Source organism: Lagenorhynchus albirostris, chromosome 15, assembly GCF_949774975.1.
Source record: "Lagenorhynchus albirostris chromosome 15, mLagAlb1.1, whole genome shotgun sequence".
Taxonomy (NCBI): Eukaryota; Metazoa; Chordata; class Mammalia; order Artiodactyla; family Delphinidae; genus Lagenorhynchus; species Lagenorhynchus albirostris.
The window spans coordinates 72917916-72936387 of NC_083109.1; the positions used below are offsets into that span (position 1 = coordinate 72917916).

The window sequence follows — 18472 nt, forward strand, 5'->3', positions numbered from 1 at the left end:
TGGAAGAACAGGCTGTGCTCCTTGAGGGGGTACTTACCCTCCTGGGTGTTGAGTTCCTTAACCTATAAAATGGGGAGGTTGAATCCAATAGCCTTTAAGGTCCCTTCAGCTCTGAATTTCTGTAACTGGCCCTTCATGGTGGCACAGGAAGCAGTGGGAGAGAGAGGGTATAGCAAGCTCTGGCACAGAAAACCTGCGGTTTAGCACCAGCTACTCTACTGGTTAGATGCTCTGAGCATGTCTGCAGCATGTGAATGAAAACTATATGAAACTGCTTTCTAAACTACTTAAAGAAAAATGGTAGAATTACTATTACTAGTAAAGGTAATCTAGCTATTCAGAACTGAAAAAAAATTGCTGGGGACAGGGAATTTTCACTTACAAAATTGCGTGGACTTGTAAATGAAACAAGCCCTGCAGAGGTCAGGAATCTTCTATCATACACTGGTGTATTTGGGTCCAGAGAAACAGAACCAATAGGATATCTAGATATAGATATATTTGGGGGGGTGAGGAAGGAAGGACTGGGAGTTTGGGATTAGCAGAGGCAAACTATTATATATAGGATGGATAAACAACCAGGACCTATTGTGTAGCACAGGGAACTATATTCAACATCCTGTGACAAAACATAAAAGAATATGAAAATATATATATATGTATAACTGAGTCACTCTGCTGTACAGAAGAAATTAACACAACATTGTAAATCAACTACACTTCAATAAATTTTTTTTAAAGATATATTTAAGAGGAGATTTATTATAGGAATTGGCTCATGCCATTCTGGAAGCCAAGAAGTCCCATAGTCTGTTGTCTGCCAGCTGGAGAACCAAGAAACCCAATGGTAAGATTCTGTCCAAGTCCAAAGGCCTGAGAATCAGAGGGAACTGATGGTGTAACTCCCAGCCCGAGGTCAAAGGCCCAAGAACCAGAAGCTCCAGTATCAGAGCAAAAGGTGGGCATCCTACCTCAAAAAGAGAGTGAATTTGCCCTTCCTTGACCTTTTTGTTCCATTCATGTCCCTGACGGATGGGGTGATGTCCACCCACATTGGGGAGGGTAATGCGCTTTACCCAGTCTACTGAATCGCATGCTAATCTCTTCCAGGAAAACCCTCACAGACACACCCAGAAATAAGGTTTTACCATCTGAGCATCCCTTAGGCCAGTCAAGTTGACACATAAAATTAACCATCACACTGGGCTCAAGAGCTTCCCCAAACTGCCTCATCCACCTGACTCCCTGTCCATGGGCCATTCAATATCTGGTGAGGACCAGAGCGTCCAGGTGCCAAACAGAATATGAAAGGATGATATTTTCTTTTAGAAATAGTTCACTCCTCTCTTTCTGTCTTGCTTTCTGTTCAGAAAAGCATAGAGGGGACTTCCCTGGTGGTCCAGTGGTAGAGAATCCACCTTCCGATGCAGGGGACGGGGGTTCGATCCCTGGTCAGGGAACTAAGATCCCACATGCTGCAGGGCAACTAAGGTCACGTGCCTCAACTAGAGAGCCCGCGTGCCACAACTAAGACCCGACGCAGCCAAAAATAATAAAAATAAATAAATTAAATAAATATTTTTTTAAAAAAAGAAAAGCGTAGAGCAATAAACCGACTCTAAAACAGAGTTCGGGACTCCCCTGGTGGCGCAGCGGGTGAGAATCTGCCTGGCAATGAGGGGGACACGGGTTCGATCCCTGGTCTGGGAGGATCCCACATGCCTCGGAGCAGCTAAGTCGGTGCGCCACAACTACTGAGGCTGCGCTCTAGAGTCCGCGAACCACAACTATTGAGCCCATGCGCCACAACTACTGAAGCCCGCGTGCCTAGAGCCTGTGCTCTGCAACAGAAGCCACCGCAATGAGAAGCCCGTGCACTGCAACGAAGAGTAGCCCCCACTCGCCACAACTAGAGAAAGCCTGCACGCAGCAACAAAGACCCAATGCAGCCAAAAATAAATACATAAAATAAATAAATTTTAAAAAATAAAATATAAAATCAGCTCATATAGTGAAAAAATAAAATAGTTCTTTCAGAATACACCCTCCTCTAGAGTCCTGAGGAATTTCTGTCCTAATTAAGTCACTGGGTTTCACAAAGCAGCAAAAAAGCCCCACACTGGGCTTTAGTCTTCATTCAACTCAACAAACGTTGAGCTTCTGTTATGTGCCAAGCACCAGGCACTTGGAATAATATGAACAAAACATGACTCCTGCCCTTGAGAAGCTTACAGTCCAGTGAGAGGAGACTGGCAATTAAAATAAAAAACCCTGTAACTTACATGGTATGGTAGAAGTTGATAAATGCTGTAGTGGAAGAAGGTAGAATGGGTAATGGAGATCAGGAATCTGAGGGGGGGTTGGGAGGGGCAGTACGTAATATTATATACATTTGATTAGAGTTGGCCTTGCTGAAAAGCTGAGATTTAAAATTGAAGGAGCTGGGCCTCCCTAGTGGCGCAGTGGTTGGGAGTCCACCTGCCAATGCAGGAGACACAGGTTCGTGCTCTGGTCCGGGAGGATCCCACATGCCGCGGAGCAACTAAGCCCGTGTGCCACAACTACTGAACCTGCGCTCTAGAGCCTGCGAGCCACAACCACTGAAGCCCACAGGCCTAGAGCCCGTGCTCTGCAACAAGAGAAGCCACTGCAATGGGAAGCCCACGCACCGCAACGAAGAGTAGACCCCGCTCGCTGCAACTAGAGAAAAGCCCGCGTGCAGCAACAAAGACCCAACGCAGCCAAAAATAAAAACAAACAAATTTTTAAAAAATAAAAATAAAGTCAGTGGGAAGTGAATGTAGACAGAGAAGAGGAGACCAAGGTGAGGATGAACCAGGAAGGGAGAGTGAGACACCACCAGGGAAACAGGAAGAAACTCAAGGAAGTGGGATATCATGAAAGCCAAGTGAAGAAAGTCCATCAAGGATGAGATCACTTGTGTCGAATGCTACTGCGAGGCTGGGTTGGATGAAGGCTGACAACGGATCATTAATTTAGCAACACAGTGGTCACTTGGTGACTTTTGACAGGAACATTCTATTAACAAGCTAATTTATCAAATTAACACTTTATTTTAGCAATTCCTGCCCAATTTGTCAAATTCTTTTATTAAACCCCCAGAATAGAACAAATTATATTAATTTGTCCAACTATTAATTTTCCCTGGCAATATTCAAAACTTCCAAACTCACTTTCCATTCATTGGGTATAAGTCTGGTGATTATTACTTATATAAGCCAAATAATTTTTAATTATAGTTCATGTGATATCATCCCTACTACTTTTTTTTTAAATTTATTTATTTTATATTTGGCTGTGTTGGGTCTTCGTTGCTGTGCACGGGCTTTCTCTAGTTGTGGTAAGCAGGCTTCTCATTGCGGTGGCTTCTCTTGTTGTGGAGCACAGGCTCTAGGTGCACAGGCTTCAGTAGTTGTGGCTCACGGGTTCTAGAGCGCAGGCTCACTAGTTGTGGTGCGCGGGCTTAGATGCTCCACGACATGTGGGATCTTCCAGGACCAGGGCTGGAACCCGTGTCCCCTGCATTGGCAGGTGGATTCTCAACCACTGCACCACTAGAGAAACCAATCCCTACTACTTTTTAAAAGCCCTCTTGGAACCACACTTTGCTCTCCTCCCAACTAGCACTTGACAGAATCTGCTTCTTTTCCCTTATTCTCACAGCTGCCTGTGAAATATCCTTTTCTTCAGTTCTACATTAAACTTTTAAATTTCTTATTAAATTTATACTCTCAGTTTCTGGCTGAGACATGGTAGATGTTCAGTAATATGCTTGATGAGTCGACAGAAGGAAGAGAGGGAGAAAGGGAAGGAAGGGAAAAGGAAAGTATAGAGACTGTCAGTTCTGGGAATTCCCTGGTGGTCCAGTGGTTAAGACTCCAAGCTTCCACTGCAGGGGGCGCGGGTTCGATACCTGGTCGGGGAAACTAAGATCCCAGATGCTGTTTGGCAAAAAAGAAAAAAAAAAATCTTTATAGAGACTGTCAGTTCTAATTGGAAGATACATGGGACTCTCAGAAAGCAGATACTGCCATGCCTTTATTCCTACTATTTTCATATTCTAGAAATCCTTAGAAATACACTCTGCCTAGATAAGCTCCATAAAAACAATTTAAAAGGAAGACAATAAACATATACAGAAATATGCTCAGAGTTGGAAACTGTGATAAGCAAAGTACTGAAGAGTCCTCTGTTAACTAGTACTAAAACTAGTACTTTTTCCAGAGTTCAGTTAACCGTTAAAAATGAAACCACTGGGGCTTCCCTGGTGGCGCAGTGGTTGAGAATCTGCCTGCCAGTGCAGGGAACACAGGTTTGAGCCTTCGTCAGGGAAGATCCCACATGCCATGGAGCAACTAAGCCTGTGCGCCACAACTACTGAGCCTGTGCTCTAGAGCCCGCGAGCCACAACTACTGAGCCCACGTGCCACAACTACTGAAGCCTGCATGCCTAGAGCCTGTGCTCCGCAACAAGAAAAGCCACCACAATGAGAAGCCCATGCACCGCAACAAAGAGTAGCCCCTACTCACCGCAACTAGAGAAAGCCCGTGCACAGCAACCAAGACCCAATGCAGCCGAAAATAAATAGATAAATAAATTTTTTAAAAAATGAAACCACTTGTATTTTTTGCAAAACAGGTCTTCCATCGCAGGAAGTAAAATTTTATCTACTGTATTAATATATGTTAACACTTGTGATCACAGTTCAGGGTGGATTCTCTCAGCCCCAGTAAATTGTTAACACTCTAGTAATGCATAAGATCAGGAATGCTGTGGAAATCACTGGCCTGGGTTCCAGCTCTGAATGTGACCTTGTAGCAGTCATTAACTTCTCTGAGCTTGCTTCCTGTCTGTTAAAAATACGGCAGTGATATCTGACCTCAGGGCTATGAGAATCACATGAGGACCATGTGAAAACACCTTGGAAAATGTGAAAATAAGCAGTGTGACTTATGGTCAGATCACTCCCCAAGTTTTCTGAACCTGATCATAAAGATTCTGAGGGTCATAGAGGCAAAAGCCACCATGCCGTGCCATCACTTACTGAGGCCGACTACTTCAATCTCTGGAATCTCTTGCTACACTCCTGCCCCAGGTCTAGAATGCTGTCCCCTGCTCTGGGGAATGGCAGCCAGGTGGGCCTCCCTAGATGTCATGGAGAAACACTTGTCTCCACTGGAAGAGAGAGCAAGAACCCAATTCTCAATTTTTTTCTTTTTACATAACCCAATGCTCATAATCAGAATGAAAAATGGTGGGTGTCACAAGGGTAGGAAGCCACATAACACTGCCACTGGTTTCTGAATCCTGTCCTGGTGTCACCATATACATAACTCCTGGGAGAGCCTTTCGGTCGCTGCTTCCCGTGAGCCCAGAATTAGAAAAGCATGCAAGAGGTTAGCACAGTTCTTGGGACATTTCAAACTCGCCCTCTGACACAACAAAGAACGGACTGTGCCTGCTGCTTCCGTGCAGCTTGTGAAGCTGGGCAGCCTGGGGGCCAGAGGAGGGGCTGTATAATCGGTATAAAAGGTTCTCTGTGGGTATCACGATTCCTCAGCAGATCAGACTCCTCTGAGCCAAATTCAGCACGCACCCGCCCTGTTCAGGCTGCTGCCCAGTGGAGGGCAGGCTCTGAAGGCCTGGCAGTTAGAACGGACGGCACAGCATGGTGGCTTTTGCCTCTATGACCCTCAGAATCTTTATGATCAGGTTCAGAAAACTTGGGGAGTGATCTGACCACAAGTCACACTGCCTATTTTCACATTTTCCAAGATGTTTTCACACGTTCCTCATGTGATTCTCATAGCCCTGAGGTCAGATATCACTGCCCTATTTTTAACAGACAGGAAACAAGCTCAGAGAAGTTAACCTGCCCACCGGCTTGCTCCAGCTTATGCACAGGGTGGTAGCAGAGGCTGAAGCACCCTTCACAGGCCTGGCATGCCTGGCCCTGCCCCCGCCCCCTTGCACCTCTGAGAGTGCCAACACCGCAAAAGCTTCGAAGAGAGCTGCCAGCGAGCACTCACAATTATGAAACAACTGCCTTGCTGTCTGGGGCCTCGGTTAAAGGTTGCCAAACTCATTTCACGGCTCTCCTACAGAAACTGGTCTGGAAGGAAGCTTGATTCATCTGATTTGATTATTTGGCTAAATAATTATCTGACAATTTGGCCAAATTTGATTATTTGGTTAAATTATAAATTTTTCAAATAACTCCCAATGTTAAACCCTTCCGGCCTTTTCTACTTAATTATCCAATAGTATCCACTCATGGCCTGCCTCTTCCTAAACCTGTGTCTCTGTCTTCCGCCCTGCTTTCCCACCAGGGAGAGAATATAATCTCCTACTTTCAAAGCATGTTCTGAAATGTCCCTTTCAAGGCGCTACTCAGAATAAACATGAACCTGGGCTTTCAGGTCCTCCCAAGACCTCTGTAAGAAAGAAATGGTTCATATATGTTCTGAGGAGTTATTTCTTAATCCATTTAAGGGCAAACACTGATCTTCATTTGGGATGAGTAAAACTTGTTTTCAGTTCTCCCAGTTCATGTGATTATCAAATATCCATTTTTTAAGGTCCGTACTTTTGTTTAAGGCGCCATGGTTATCTTTCTAAAAAAATCTTTGCAACGTTCCCTATATGACAAATACCAGGAGGTAGTAAAAGCACTTCCATCCCTCTGGCCCAGCGCTTCCCTCAGTGGCGGGGGCTGAGTGGTGGATTCACTGTGACAAGCACTCTGCCCTGTGCTCAGGAGGGTCTCGACTCCTTGGTTCCTTGCCCGGAGGTCGTTTCTACTCAAACACTTAAATACTTGAATTACTGGATACTGAAATACATGATAGGCAGAATTAAAAATTCTACAAATCGGGAATTTTCTGGCAGTCCAGTGGGTTAGGACTCAGTGCTTTCACTGCTGAGTACCTGAGTTCAATCCCTGGTCGGGGAACTAAGATCCCACAAGCTGCGTGTTGTGGCTCAAAAGAAAAAAAAAAAAATTCTACAAATCTGTTCTGATATGTGGATAAAATTTTATTTATATATAAAGGGAAAACCAATTTCACTTAAAGCTGCCTAATCCATATTTCCAATAATGAAGGTGTTTAATTTACTATCCACCTTCAAAAGCCTTCAAATAAAATATAGCTAGGAAAATACATAAAGAATTCAAATTATAAAACTCTCCAGGTAATTAAGTGGTCATAATAATACCAGAACTACAGTTAAAAAAAAAAAAAAAGAACCACAATGTTCTACGAGCCCTAACTATAGTTTACTTGGAAGTACAGATAATCAGTACTAAATTTATATATTAAGTCCTAATATGCAATTGGAAGCAAACAGTATCAAACTGTATAACTTTTAAAAATTAACCTGAAGTTGTTATGAACTGTATAAAAAGTGATCTTATTCTTCCAGTTCTCCCAAAAGCTCTACAAAATCGGTGATGTACCATTCCGAGTTGTCCTTTACTTGTTGCCTGATCACATTTCCTCCAAATCCAATGAAAACATCCTAAGAAGAGAACAAAAGGGAAATAGTTTAAAAGAGAGAGACAAAGATACAGCAGCAGCCTAGGGCAGTAAGTGTTGTTTAAAAGAGTAAACTCTGTGCAAAGAGAGGTGAGCCCAGCCTCACCTGGGGCACCTCCCTCCCCAGCTCCCCGGGAGCCTCCCCTCCTCCTGCCCTGAGAATGAATGAGTCTGACCACCACTGCTGCAGATGCATTCAGCTGGACATTGTGGGCTTCAGGAGAACTGAAGCCCTCTTAAAACCAAGACAATTGCTTACAAAACTAAAACCACACCAGGTGGTAAACATCTGAGTTCTAAACTAGGTGGCAATCACGTCCAGGCCAGACAATTTCAGAGAAAGAAGATCAAAGAGAAGCCTGTGGTGCCATGGAAATGCCCGAGGCCTGGAATCAGGACCAGAGCAGGTATCTCCCGGCTGGCATCCTGGGTGAAACTGAGGGACCTCCCTCCCAGGAGGGCATGTTATTCTGGGCTGAAGGAGATGACAACCCCAGAGTGTGTTAGCAGCACTCTACTTTTCACTGGTAGAATTATTTAAAGTTACATTGTTTCATTAATTTCTGCTCAGTGATACCTTCTTTTAGTCAATGATCTTTTTAAATGGTATTTTCTCTTTTTCTGCCAGGCTACAGACACAATATACACTAATTTAGAAGTACAAAATTCTCTTACTTGACCTTTGTCTTCATTTTTATTTTCATACCATACAAGGGCGGGCGGGGGGGCAGGGAATAACTAGATACTTCCCTTGTAGTTAAATTTAGCCTCCTCCTAACTGAGCTCCCTGCCTCTGCTGCAGCCCTTTCTGCATGCCAGCACCAGCTCAGCTGTCCTAACACACTGACTTGTTCCTTCTCGGTCCAGAAGCCTTCCAGGGCTTCCCAGGACCCAAAGGTAACACCAGAGTGCCTGGTATGTGGGGTCTTCTTCTCTTGCTGAAGAGAAAGCTCACTCGTGCCTAGGACCATGCTAGTACATCCTTACTGTGCTCTGCTGCTTCCCCTCCCTCTAGAAATTCCACACACACACACACACACACCCCGCCAAGTCCTGCCAGGCCTCCACATGGAGGCTGCTAACCGTCCTTTAGGGCACAGATTCCTCTGACCACCTTCCAGGGCTACACACCTGCATGCAACACCACTTTCTCTTGGTTCAGTCAGGCTATATCATTTTCTGACTGGTAGGTCATCTGGAATTTGTAATTTTGCTCTTTCTGGACACCGGGATCGGGGGCCCCCTGAGAGAACCCTGCATTTTATGCCTTGCTATTCAACTAGCCCGGCGTTCACTACTTAGTCGACCCCAACATCGGCTATAAATCATCTAAGAACATGTTATCTCAAACTGACTCAAGTAGTTAGAAGGATCCCAAAAGATTCTTTAACCACGAATGCTTAATCATTGACAGAGAAAGGTGCTATTTTTAGATCTCAGGAAACTAGGTAGTAAAACGTTCACCACTATATTTTTGGTTCAGTTTTTCTTAAGTTAGAACAAGACAATATAGTCAAAGTCCTACGTGAAAGGGACATGTGATAAATTAAGATATTGGCTTAACTTAAGATATTGGCTATATAGCATTTGTTTCCTGCTAGTCTCAGAAAACAATGTTAATTCAGAGGAATAAAATGCCTTAATATGGGCGTGGTATCAAACCTCCCTGAGCCTCAGTTCTCTGATCAGTAAAAAGGAGAAGATAATACTCTTACCTCACAGGGCTGTTACGAGGATTAAATGAGATAACGTATGAGGAAATAGTTTATCAAATATAAAACATTACAATTTCGGTTATAGTAATAAGAGCTGCATTATTTGTGGAAATGAAGCCAAACCTTGTTGAGCACATACTCGGGTTAAGAGGTGGCAGCCATACTGCAGGGACAGGGGTCTTTGAAAGTTTTAAAAGGTTTTTAAGTTCCTTATTTGCAACCCTCCTTGGGTTTGCAAAAAGTCAATTAATATATTGAGATTGAATTTGTTTTATTTATCTTGGTTTTTTATTTCAGGCTGATACAGGTTTTTGTTTAACTCTCACAAATTGTACTGAGTTCTAAGGCAGCTGTCAACAGTAAAAGTACAAACGCAAAACAATTAGTACACTTAATACATACAGCAGGAGGACAGGCTTCCATGTCTGTGGCTCCATCTCCAATCATGACTACTTTCTTAAAATGAAATTTTTCCTTTAAAAGTTTAATAACTTTTCCTTTCCCACCAGATTCGGCTGTTGGCTGCATCTCATCAAAACCTGCATATTCACCTTAAAAGAGCCATTAAAACAGTGTTAAACAGCCACAGGATTGTATCAGTAGGGCCAGCCTTTTGCACAGATGATAGCCTCACCTTCGTGTCACTCACAAAGCTAAAAACAGCCTTCAGTAAAGTGACACAGCCTGGACTTTCACACTTATTCCTCAGAATGAACAAGCTTTGCTTTTAAATTACAAACACCTCTTGTCAAGGTTACTCCTTTAGATGATAAACATCTTGGGGTAAATTAATTTTATCCTCTAAGCTTCCAGTGTCATAATTCTCAAAACTTGTTGAGGTGGCAGAACACCATGAAATAGTAATATATTAATTTAAAACATGTTGATATACAATTTCATCTAAGAGGAGATTCCTATTTATATTTGATGGATTATTTCCATTCTTACAGTAATTACCACACTTATTCTCTACTTCTTTTTTTTAATGATTTCTATCTATAGACCCTTAAAAAGTGTTCTATTAACACATGCAATTTATTTTTAATTAATATTATTTGGTGTTAAGAATGTCAGCCACCCCTTGACATAACTGGAGACATCTTGAGATGACAGAAAACTACAGCTGTGGCTCTGTGATGGTCCAGAGAGGGGCCAGGAGGTGCCTCCAAAGGCAGCTAAAGTGCAGCGACTTGCTCACAAATTAACTCTCCTTCCTGAGTCTAAATTGATTCAGATACATGAGAGCTTCCATAGAACTGAAATATGATGCATAACAAAATAAGTCACGAGGGTTACATAAGAACTAACATTTTACTCAGTACAGACATTTATATACAGATAGATGATTATATCGATACTGAAGGTAGGAGAGATGATGACCTAAGTCTATTTTGCAGGGCAAACGATACCAAGGTGCAAAAGACATCAGTAAAGAGAATCCTTTACCTCAACATTTAACTCTGATTCCACCTTGCTTGAGTTGCATTCCAACAGACATTACCTAGGATGTTGAATACTAAAACTGATAAGAAGGAGAAAATGTTACTATTAAAGACTTACCATTAAAGTAGAATTTCAGCCTGTTGGCAAATACATTGGTTGATGGGATGTTGAGCTTTGAAGCAACATGCTCCACAATGCTCCTAAAGCCTCCAGATATTAGAAAAACCTGAACATTTCGCTCTTGTAGGCGACTTACTAGCTCCCTGAAAGAATAAAAACAAAAAACATATAAAATACCAAATGCTGATTAATATAAAAGAGAAAACATGAAAAGGAAACTCAAATATATTTTTTCTCCAAATGCATTTGCCCAAGGTACATCAGACAAGGTATACCACCTAATGAATTAATGTTTTATATATGTTTTTCTAAAAGCACTTAGAAATTAGTGGGTGGGGCTTAACTGCTTTAGGAAACCATTCCACAACTCTATTCTGCCCATGGACCCAGAAACACAAGAAGAAGAGGAGGCTTAGGCTCTCCGTGGGGAGAGAGGGAGGGCAGACGTGGGCAGGACCAACTAGCAGACAAGACCATATACAAGTACCGAAGGAACCACAAAGAAGGGAGCTCTAAAGTAATGGTGAGATACCCTCAGGAGGACATGCCCCCAAATGTAGGTGCTGATAGGGAGACAGTGTACCCAGACCGGGGAGCCCCTTACCTTATGCCGGGGGTCAGGTGTGGTGGGTGCTCTGCTATAAGCCTTTGCACCTGTTCCCTGGAGGGCTGGATCAGAGCTAAGCGCTCTGTGAGGGCAGCCTTGAAAGGCACTGCCCCGCCCATGGCTCGCCGTGTCCTAGGAGGAAGACCCAAAAATCAGGCCAGCTAAGTGCTGTCTTCGAAGTTTACACGCCTACCCTCCCCCGCTCCTCACAAGGTCCACGCATGAGGAAGGTGCCCCACCATACAACAGACGTGGTGCATGGCCATGGGAGTGAGTGAGGCCTGGGATAAACCACTGAAGGTTTGCTTGAGAATCACATTAATATTTTGAAGCCAAAATAGCCTAAGTCTATTTTGCAGAGCAAATTAGACCAAGGCACAAAAGACATCAGTAAAGAGAATCCTTTATCCTTTGGATCCACAAATACACCATCCAGTGAGCTAAGAAAACCACATATACTATCCACAGGTACCTGCCTTGGAAGCTGTCAGTGTTTGTAAACCAAGAAAGAAACCAAAGGCCCTGTACTCTTGCATCAAAGGAAGCTGAACATGAAATGGTCCATGACCTAGTGACTGCAGGTGACACAGGGAGGGCAGGAGGGAGGGAGGGACTCTCACCCAGGCATCCATGGAGAAACTCTGAACTGTAACTAGCTTTCTAACAAACCACTAAGGCCACACAGCACTGGACCCCTGGAGACCCCCCAGGTCATCTTCTTTGGTTACTTATCGTCATCATTCCCCTGACCAAGCTAAGAGTATGTCATCCATATTTGTTTGTCAGAAGCAACCATATATTTTTTTGCCATAAATATTTGTATAAAGGGATGGTTGGATGATGTACACTACCAAATTCAGCTCTCAGTGATGGAGGAAAAAGCCTAGTGCCCATGTTTCATAGGCAGGGACTAAGATCAGGCTCTGGGCTCTGGTCCTGCATGTCATCCAAAAGTCACTCTTCCTTTGCAATTCTTTATCATTTCGTAAGGTAAATAAATACTGTTCCTACATTTCTGACACAGCATCCTCAACTCCACAGAATTTGGCCAGCTCATCAATTCCTTCTTCTCTGATGACTGTGCTGTCAACATCAAAGCACACTGCATCAGCTGAACAGAAAAGTTTCCTCAACTCTGAATGGGAGACCATCCTGGGAAGAATTTTCCTTCTACAACAGAAAAAGATAAATATAGTTAAAGACATAAAATACAGTCATAAAAAGGTCTAATTTTGCCTACGACTGTCAATATATTTTAATTTGTATCAAAGTCAGTGTAGCCCATATAAGCATGTCCTCATGGAATCATTCTTGTTTTTTTTTTTTTTTAACACAAATTAAGTATCTTCTAAATGTCAGGCTCTGGGGTTACAAAGATTAGCAGGACACAAACTCTGCTCCCAAGCATTGTCTAGTGAATGTACCAACTTATAAATATATTTGATGTTCAACCAATATTCAAGGACTTTTGACCTAACAGAGCAATAAAGGCAAGGGCTACAATGGAAATGTGCGTAAGATACCGTGAGCACACAGAGGAAACGTTGAACCTTGTCTATGAAACAGGGCTTCCAAGAAGTACAGGCATTAAGCTGAATCTTGCAGAGTAAGTGGCCCTCTGAGTGGGTTCTCAAAGGGCAGGGTATCAATTTGGGGTGTGCTGGGAATTAGCAGGGAGGGAGACGGCAGCAAGGAGAGAGGGTAATGTTGGCAGAGGGAAGAGCAAGGGCAAAGGCGATGCAGCAGAAGGATGGATGACGTGCTGGAAGCTGCCCAACAGCCCAGTCCAGTTGCCAGGCAGTGCACGGAGAGTTAGTGTGGGCTGGGCTCAGGAGTTTGGATTTTAACTTCTAGCTAATGGGAAACCTTGTTTTCCACCTCAGAAGCCAGAGCTACATACACACGTGTTAGTCTCTGGTGCAGAGGTGGTAACTGAAGTCACAGCCTGATGGAAGTCACCACGGAGAGTGGAAAAAGGGAGAAAGAAGAGGCCTGAGGACAGAGCGCAGGAACGGGACATTCAAGTCAGGAGCCTGAGAAGGAAAATGAGAGGGAAAGGTCAAGGGAAGAAACTCTGGGAGACCACAGTGCTGCAGAAGCTATGGAGGATAGTTTCAAAAGAATTTTGAGTATTTCTTTCTTTCTCTTTTTTTTTTTTTTAAGAAAATCACTGGACTGGAATCATGGACGTGAACTAGATCCTAGAGGTCACCCAGACCACTCACCCATCAAAGAGACTAATATGTCATGTACAACGCCACACAGACAATGCAAATCAGCATAAACAGTGGCTGAAAACAGACTCAAAAGAGTCTGGCTAACCCACTTTGTAACTGATTTCAAACCAGTGCATTTGGGGCTTCCCTGGTGGCGCAGTGGTTAAGAATCTGCCTGTCAATGCAAGGGACGTGGGTTCGAGCCCTGGTCTGGGAAGATCCCACATGCCGCAGAGCAACTAAGCCCATGTGCCACAACTACTGAGCCTGAGCTCTAGAGCCCGCAAGCCACAACTACTGAGCCCACATGCCACAACTACTGAAGCCCGCACTCCCAGAGCCCATGCTCTGCAACAAGAGAAGCCACGACAATGAGAAGCCCACGCACTGCAACAAAGAGTAGCCCCTGCTCACCACAACTAGAGAAAGCCCACGCACAGCAACGAAGACCCAACACAGCCACAAATAAATAAATAAATCCAAAAAAAAAAAACCAATGCATTTGGCAGAATGATCTGGTTCAAAGTGGACCTGGAAAAAAAAAATCTTTTAAGCCAGAGGTCAGCAAACTACAGCCAGTAGGCCAAATCCAGCCTGCCACTTATCTTTGTACAGCCTACAAAGAATGACTTTTTTACCTTTTAAGTAGCGGGAAAAAATAGAAGAATAATATTTTGTGAAACATGAAAATTACATAAAATTCAAAATTCAGTGTCCAAAATCAAGCGTTATTGGAACACAGCCATGTTCATCGTTTATGTGCCTGTAGCAGCTTCCCCACTACAACAGACAAGTTGAGTAGCTGCATCAGAGACTGTACAGCCTGCAAAGCCTGAGATATTTACTATCTGGTCCTTTACCAAAAAAATTGTTGATCCCTGGTTTGACCCCTTACAAGAGAGTACTCCAAACAGGAAATGTGAGTTTCATTAGAGACCCAATAAAAATAGGCAAGGGAGGGTAAATTAATGAGTCCAGTTAGATAATGGAATCTTAAACTCTGCACTAACATTATCAACCTAAATGTGAATAAGCCTCCATTCAACAGAAAACTATTCTTAAAAAACATGAATACTAAACACATCTGCTCCTGGTTATCAACAATCTGTTTTTTCCCCCAGCATCACGCTCTTGTTCAAGCTCACCCCTCAACTTAGAGGACTGACTTCCCAGGTTCACAGATTATCGGCTCTTCGAGGCTAAAAGCTCCTTTGCTGGTTGGTTCTCTTCCGTTCTCTTAATGTTGAAATGGCCCATGGTCCGTCCCTGGTCTTCTCTACCTATACTCACTCCCTAGATGAATTAATTCATCCAGGCTCATGGCTTTAAATGCTGTCTCTATGACAGTAACTCCCAAATGTACACCTGCAGCTCAGTTTTCTCTCCCAAACTCTAAACTCCAACAACCTACCTGACTTCCACTCAGATGTTTGGTAAACATCCCAAACTTAACATGTCCAAAACTGAACTGCCGCTCTTCCCTCCCCCCAGAAAACTGTCATTCTTGCAGCCTTCCTTCTCTCCCTTGAGGGCAACTCCATTCTTTAGTCACCCTTGACATTTCTCTTTCTCTCAAATCCCACATCCAATCTTTCAGGTAATGCTGTTGGTTCTGCCTTTAAGCTCTAATTAAAATATGACCACTTCTCACCACATCCACTGCTATCGTTCTAGCTTGAGTCACCAATGTTTCTTGGCAAGATTATACCAAAAGCCTCCTAAAAGGTCCCCCCACCCCAGTATTTGCTCTCGACATAACAGCCAGAGAATCACTGTAAGCTATGAGCAAATCATGCTACACTTCTGGCTCAAAATCCTTCACTGGCTCCTCATTTTACTAAAAGTAAAAACCAAAGTTCTTATGATTACCTAGAAGGTCTGCCCCCCAACTCTGGTACCACCACCACCATGCCCTCCCCATTACTTCTCTGACCTCATTTTCAACTCCTCTCCCCCTCGTTCACTCTGCTCCAGCCTCGCTGGTCCTCTTGCTGCTCTGCAAATACACCAGGCAGACTCCCCACTTAGGGCCTTTGCTCCAGCTGTGCCCTCGGAGGGAAGGCTCTTCACGCGAATATCCACTTGGCCAATTCCCTTGGCAAGAGTTTGCCCAAATGTCAACCTGACCACCCTGTTTACCATTGTAACCCCCCCTCCCTAACCTTACCCCCAACATTACTAACCTCCCTCACGATGCCCTACTTCTTTTTTCTGTAACATCTCTCATCTTCTAACACACGATAAAACTTATGTTTGTTACGTGTTGTCTATCTGTTCCCATTAGGATGTAAATTTCACAAGAGTAGGATCTTTATCAGCTTTGTTCACTGCTGGATCCTTAAGACTGAGAACAGTATTCGGCATACAGTAGGACTCAGTAATATCTGTTGAATTAAGTGAATGAATAAAGCTCAAATGCCATCTTCACTATCAAGTCTTCCCTGATTCCCCTGAGCTGGAAAAAAACCTCTCCCCAGAACTTCCACAGTACTTCATGTAGATCTGTTTTTTTAAGATATGGAATTCATACTATTCCAACTTACCTTAAACTGAGTTATGTGCATAGCACCTCCACTCTTGGATTGCAAGCTCTTTATACTAAGATCCAAAATTTTCCAAAACACCTATTGTTTTGAACCTCTTTTGAGTAGATGCTCAATTAATTCTGAAGGTTGAATGAATGAATAAATGATAACATTTTGAATTACATACCCACAACTAACCATTTTTTAACTTTTTATTGTGGCAAATTTCAAATGCATACAAAAATAGAAAGTACAAGTACATGAACTCCATGTATTTATCATCCTGCTTCAACAATCATAGCAAATCTTGCTTCATCCACCCCACTATAAAAGGTTCTGCACCCCAATTCCAACATTGAGGGGGTAGGGCTCCCACACTACCAAGCAATTCTCGGACACCAGCAGGGTATCCTACATTTCAACTCAATTCTGACACTATCTACCCATAGGAAAAGCAACAGATTCCACAAGTTAAGGGTTCAGTCCCACAAGACTGACCCCACTCCACCCCCAACACACATACACACACGCGTGCGCGCGCGCACACACACACACACAATTTCAGATGCCAGTCACAAGTCCAGATTATCACCTGTGCTTCTGACTGACCGGCTATAGACTGGAGGTTCCAACAACCCCCTCCTTGGGTTTGATTAATTTGTTAGAGTGACTCACAGAACTTTACTAGATTTATTCTAAAAGGATATAACTCAGGAACAGCAGATGAAAGAAATGTACAGGGCAAGGTATGTGGAAAGGGGCATGGAGCTTCCACGCCCTCTCCAGGCATGCTGTTCTCCCCAAATTTCCATGTGTTCACCAACCTAGAAGTTCTTCGAACCCCGTCCTTTTTGGTTTTTATGGAGGACTCATTACAAGGGCATAATTGATTAAATCATTGGTCATTGGTGACTAAGCTCAGCCTCCAGCCTCTCTTCCCTCCCCAGAGGTCAGGGCAGTGGGACCAAAAGTTCCAACCCTCTAATCACATGGTTGGCTCTCATGGCAAACAGCCCCCATCCTTAGGTGGGTCCAAAAGTCACCTCATTAACATAAGAGACATCTTTATCCCTCTCATCACAGGAAATTCCAAGGGTTTTAGGAGCTCTGTGCCAGAAATGGGACAGGACCAAATACATGTTTATTACAAATCGCAATCTCACACCCACACACTTCCACCTCTGAGATAAATCTGATTTATCTCAAAGCAAATCACATCATTTCATACAAAAATATTTCAGTATGTATTTTTTAAAGGTAAAGACTTCTTTTTTAACATAGTCATTTGCACTTAAATTTTAACTATACTGCTATGCCTGCCTGTGTTCAGGTTTGGCTGCTGAGGACTGAAGAATCAAATCAGGTTAATCACATCAGACTCCTGATGCCCTTGCTCATCCATTCCTCATCATTAGCATATAAATTAACAAAATGTCTCTGTTATTCATTTATGCCCTTCATGATTTGAATCCTATTTCACCAATCTATTCCCCATTGCTCTTCTCCCCCCACATACACTCACATACACACACCCACACCTTATGCTCAAGGAATACAGAGGACTTCTTGTTCCTTAAACATGTCATGATTTTTTAGTTCTCTGTACCTTTGCAGATGCTGTTCCCTCCGCCTGAAATCACCTAATTACTCATGTCTAATGGGAAAATCCCTATTTATTCTTTAAGGTTCAGATTAAATTATTTTCCCTGTACTAGCTCCTTCATAACCCCCTCAGAGAATTAATTAATCACTCCCATTCCCTTCCTAGAATGTGAGTTCCTTCAGGGTACGGACCTTGACTGAATTATTTTTCTGTTTCCAGCACAGTGGGTGCTAAAATTAAATGTTTCATGAATTAGAGTTGAATCTAAGCAGTTCCTGAGAACAGAGAATCGAGTAGATTACTATTCTCAATAAAACAATTCCAATTTAGTGTGCTATTACCCTAAAACTAAAATCCTTAACAAGCAATGATGACTATAACAGAGAAACAGAATCAATATCATATATTCTGAAGTTGGAAGGAAACTCAAAGCCATTATCTGGGGCTAGTCCCATGCCTTTCTGCAGGAACAATATTAATACATCCATTTCACAGATTAACTAATAGAGGTATAAGGAAGTTAAATGCTTTACCCAAGGTCATACAGCTCCTAAATGATGGCCAAAGAACTGAAACTTGGGTCTCACATGCACAGAGACAATATAAAAGAGGTGGATAAATTAAGCAGAATTAAATAAGGTTAGACATTGTTAAGAACGTAACGTGGGGACTCCCCTGGTGGCGTA

General features: G+C 43.0%; 1 protein-coding gene across 6 annotated transcripts in view; it reads right to left on the reverse strand.

Annotated features, from left to right (window-relative positions):
* Positions 1-7036: 7036 nt before the first annotated feature.
* The window catches only part of PSPH (phosphoserine phosphatase), a 50038-nt gene continuing 38602 nt past the window's right edge, over positions 7037-18472 (reverse strand). For 4 of the 6 annotated variants that reach the window (XM_060124145.1, XM_060124143.1, XM_060124144.1 and 1 more), the window contains 6 exons: positions 13347-13475; positions 12454-12612; positions 11440-11574; positions 10833-10978; positions 9675-9823; positions 7037-7540 (listed from right to left, as the gene is read on the reverse strand). In XM_060124145.1, the coding sequence (XP_059980128.1) occupies positions 7433-7540; positions 9675-9823; positions 10833-10978; positions 11440-11574; positions 12454-12612; positions 13347-13462 (813 nt within the window). In that variant the 5' untranslated portion in view covers positions 13463-13475 and the 3' untranslated portion in view covers positions 7037-7432. Of the gene's footprint in view, positions 7541-9674; positions 9824-10832; positions 10979-11439; positions 11575-12453; positions 12613-13342; positions 13476-18472 lie in introns of those variants that run through there. The other 2 variants (XM_060124147.1, XM_060124146.1) reach the window with 2 other exon arrangements.